This window comes from Loa loa (genome assembly GCF_000183805.2).
Source record: "Loa loa unplaced genomic scaffold supercont3.352, whole genome shotgun sequence".
NCBI classification, from domain to species: Eukaryota; Metazoa; Nematoda; class Chromadorea; order Rhabditida; family Onchocercidae; genus Loa; species Loa loa.
Genome location: NW_018108532.1, coordinates 48,365 through 52,588, shown reverse-complemented (window position 1 = coordinate 52,588; position 4,224 = coordinate 48,365). Strand labels below are relative to the sequence as shown.

At 21.8% G+C, this 4,224-nt stretch overlaps 1 protein-coding gene across 1 annotated transcript in view; it reads left to right on the top strand.

Moving 5' to 3' along the window:
• The window catches only part of LOAG_18539 (CBR-FHOD-2 protein), a gene marked incomplete at both ends in the record, with an annotated part of 8,975 nt that extends 4,904 nt beyond the window's left edge, over nucleotides 1-4,071 (top strand). Inside the window, 7 exons of the mRNA XM_020451202.1 lie at nucleotides 320-562; nucleotides 1,435-1,550; nucleotides 1,803-1,891; nucleotides 2,019-2,135; nucleotides 2,524-2,686; nucleotides 2,906-3,131; nucleotides 3,862-4,071. Of these exons, the coding sequence (XP_020305040.1) occupies nucleotides 320-562; nucleotides 1,435-1,550; nucleotides 1,803-1,891; nucleotides 2,019-2,135; nucleotides 2,524-2,686; nucleotides 2,906-3,131; nucleotides 3,862-4,071 (1,164 nt within the window). The remainder of the gene's footprint in view (nucleotides 1-319; nucleotides 563-1,434; nucleotides 1,551-1,802; nucleotides 1,892-2,018; nucleotides 2,136-2,523; nucleotides 2,687-2,905; nucleotides 3,132-3,861) is intronic.
• Nucleotides 4,072-4,224: the final 153 nt, after the last annotated feature.

Below are 4,224 nucleotides of genomic sequence, written 5' to 3'. Positions count from 1 at the left end.
AAAAAATGCATTTTTATGAAATAATTTGTTTTATTAAATTAATTAGCTTCATTGAATTAATTAACCTTTTTCGCTTCGCTAAATTAATTAATCGTTCATATTATGCAACATAATAATTATCTTCATTTTTTTTTTTTCATTAGCATAAAGTTTGTCCAACAAGTAACATATCAATTCAGCTTAGTCTTACTAATAATTGATAAACAATAGCTCATACTTGAGCTCTTTTATAATTTAAACAAAAAAAAAAAATTTACATTTTTATGAAATAATTTTATTGGTGTTATTTTTAAATTTAAATGAATATGATAATTTTTAGTTAGATCTCGAAGATATTACACAAAATTTTTCACTGAATAAAGTATCAATTGATGAAACAGAATCAATCAATGAAACATTACGTCGACAACGTACCGAAACATTCATTTCTATTATTGAACCACGTCGTGCCCAAAATTGTACAATTATGCTATCAAAACTTCGTTTATCAAATAAACAAATTAAACATGCTATCTTATCAATGGATCAATACGGTGAATTACCACGTGATATGATCGAACAGGTATGTTCATTATAAAATTTGTTAATTTTAATTATAATTATGTATATTGGAAAATTATTTAAACAAAGATATCAAAATATTAATTACCTCATTACCACGTGATATGATCGAACAAGTATGTTCATTATAAAATTTGTTAATTTTAATTATAATTATGTATATTGGAAAATTATTTAAACAAAGATATCAAAATATTAATTATATTAAACTTAATTATTTGCTTATTTATTTATCAATCAATTATAATACTAAATATTCATATTAATACGTACATATCTTTAATATTTTTAATTTAATACCAAATCTACCAATTTAATTGTTCCATCTTTACTTAATTAATCATTAGATTGTTAATTTTTTTTTTGTTCTCAATTACTATTTATATCTTATTGTAAATTAATTAAAATAAATGTCGAATAGTTGACTGGATAATGTGCAAAAATAAAAAAAAATATATGATAATTACGGTAATATTTATTAATATCATGAAGTAATTTCAGTTTTTCTCATTTTCTCTTTTTCCTTGTTTCGTAAAATTTGATAATTATTAGAATTTTATCAAATTCCAATTATTGCAATTTAATGATTAATACCGATCAATAATTCCCATAAGAATAATATAATCTAAAAATTAACATAATGTAATTACAAAAATTACAATTTTTCAATTTCCTCCCTTTTTTTCTACCAAAAAAAAAGAGAAAGAAAAAAAGGACAATCAATACTTTGTCATTTGACCTTTCTGTAACTTTTTTTTTTATCTTGTTGATAACTTTCATATATTTTTTGCAATTTGAAAAAGATTATCCACCTGTAATCTAAAACTAATTACAACAGGTAATAATTAACTAATTTAAATATTTCATTTTTAGATGCTAAAATTTCTGCCAACTAAAGAAGAAATTTCAAAAGTATGCGAAATTGTGAATAAATATAAAACACCCGGTGTATTATCAGTAGCAGATCGATTCTTTTATGAAATTAGCAAGTAATCTTTTTCTTCTCCTTTTTACTGCTGATAAATTTATAATTTATTATCATGAATTTTTGATAAAGTTTATGATTAAATGTTAAACATAGTAGGTAGAAGTATTTTGATAAGATAAATGATAAAATTCTGTTAAAAAAAAATTAGGAATGAAATTTTGACATCTTCTTTTATTTACTTATTATTTTATTTGATTGTAATTGATGAAATTAAAAATTTTTTAAATTTAAAAGAAATTATTTTTTTTTTTAGCATTCCACGATATGAAGAACGATTACGTTGTTTGCATATTATTAGTACATATCATGAACGTATCGATGATGTCACTAATACTATTAAAAGTAAGCAATAAATATGTTAATTGGGATTACTTTTTTACAAAAAAAAAAATTATTTGATAATTTTTAAAATTTTAAAATTTAATTTTTATTTTTTTATTCAATTGTAATTTTTTTTTTTTTTTTTCAGCAGTGACAAATGCTTCAATAGCTGTAACAAATAGCAAACGTTTAAGACAATTATTACGTATGATTCTAGCATTGGGAAATTTCCTGAATAACGGGAAACGTAATGGAAATGCATATGGTTAGTCTATTAGGATAAGATAATAATTTGAAATTATATTAAAATGTATACTTTATTGATTGAATGAATAAAATCACCGCGTTTATGGAATGGGATAACAATTTTAGGAATAAATTTGAAATTTATACTTTATTGATTAGATGAGAAAGATTATCGATTATAATATTTATTCATTAAGTAATACTTTAAAAGTTTGAATCTCATTTTTCTTCTTTTTTTTTCATTTCAAATTAAAACATTATAGAAATGTTTACATGATTATTTGAAGAAATTTTATTAAAATTAATTAATAATAGCATTAATAAGAGCTCATTAACCAATAATTTTGATTTAATTAATAACAATTTTAATAAAAAAAAAAAAATTTCCAAATGTTACTAATTTATAGGATTCACATTAGCTTCATTACGATTACTCATTGACGTACGTAATTCATTACGTTCCGATCGTAATTTATTACACTATATTGTTGAACAAATTGAAAATAAGAAATCAGATGTGTTACGTCTAAAACGTGATCTGGAAAGTGTTTATCAGGCAGCAAGACATAGGTTATATCATTATTATTTTTTGTTAATCTTTATTAAATTTTAACTTTTACATTTATTTTATAAGTAATTTTTAATGTTTATCGTTGCGTCACCTGATGTTGTTATGTTGTCAAGTTGTCACCAATATTATGTGTAGTGATCAAATTTTTTTTTTTTTTTTAATTTAATTTTAATGAATAATTAATGATTTTTCTCATATTTACTATTAAAATGTTGTAGTCGTAAAGAAATTGAGCAAGAACTTTGTGCATTACGGAAATCAATCACAGTTGTAACGGAAGCATTAAACGGAAATGAAACAGGAAATGATGATGATGATGATGCATGGAATAATGAATGTGATCGAAATGTTGATCGTTTTAGCGAAGTGTTGAAGAATTTCCTGAATTCTATTGAAAATAATTTTGCACAAGTTGAAAGGCAATATGGTGATATGAATACTAAAGTAAATTAAATTTTAAAAATGAATAAAATAAATTATTACCAAAATGATTACATATGATATGTGCATTTCATGAGTTCTTTTTTCCTTTTTTTTATTTTACATTAATAATAATTTTAATATATAAATTTGTACAGATAATATAATAATTAATCAATGATATATCTTTTTTTATTTTATTTTATATCAATTTTAATATATAAATTTGTACAGACAATATATCGATCCTTAGAAATTTTGATTGTATTTTATATCGATCCTTAAAAAATTTGAATATATTTTATATCGACCCTCAGAAATTTCGAATATATTTTATATCCATCCTTAGAAATTTTAAATATATTTTATGGCGATCCCCAGAAAATTTGAACATATTTTATAACGATCCTTAGGAAATTTGAATATATTTTATAACGTTCCTTAGAAAAATTGAATATATTTTATATCGATCCTTAGAAAATTTAAATATATTTTATGGTCGATCCCCAGAAAATTTGAATATATTTTATATCAACCCTTAGAAAATTTGAATATATTTTATATCGATCCACAAAAAGTTTAACCGAATTTAAAAAGAAAAAAATCATAACCCTAATTAGGAAATAAGATAAATAATAATGATAATACTAGCAATAGATACCCACACATGCATATCATTATAAATAATTTCTCATCTTTATAATTGTACCAATTATTCTGTTCATATTAATCGATTAGTAATCAATTATTTCAGTTCCGGGTATGTGTACGATTGTTTGCGGAAGAACCACGAACCACTTCACCGGATGATTTTTTTGGTGTAATCTCGAAATTTTTAACTGCACTAATCGAATGTCATCAACAAATTTGGGAAGAACGTGAGAATTTGGAACGACTTAAAAAACAAACATTAGCACGGTCAATATTGTCAAAAAAATGTAAACTTTTTCATTCGAAAATTTAATTTGAAAATATATTCGAAAATTTTTACTCATTTATTTTTTTTAAATTTTATTTTCAAATTTTTGATTGAATTTATTTTTAAAATTGAAAATTTTTCAATTTTTCATTAATTTATTTTAGAAATTCTATGATAATAGCTTTTCTTTTTATTTTT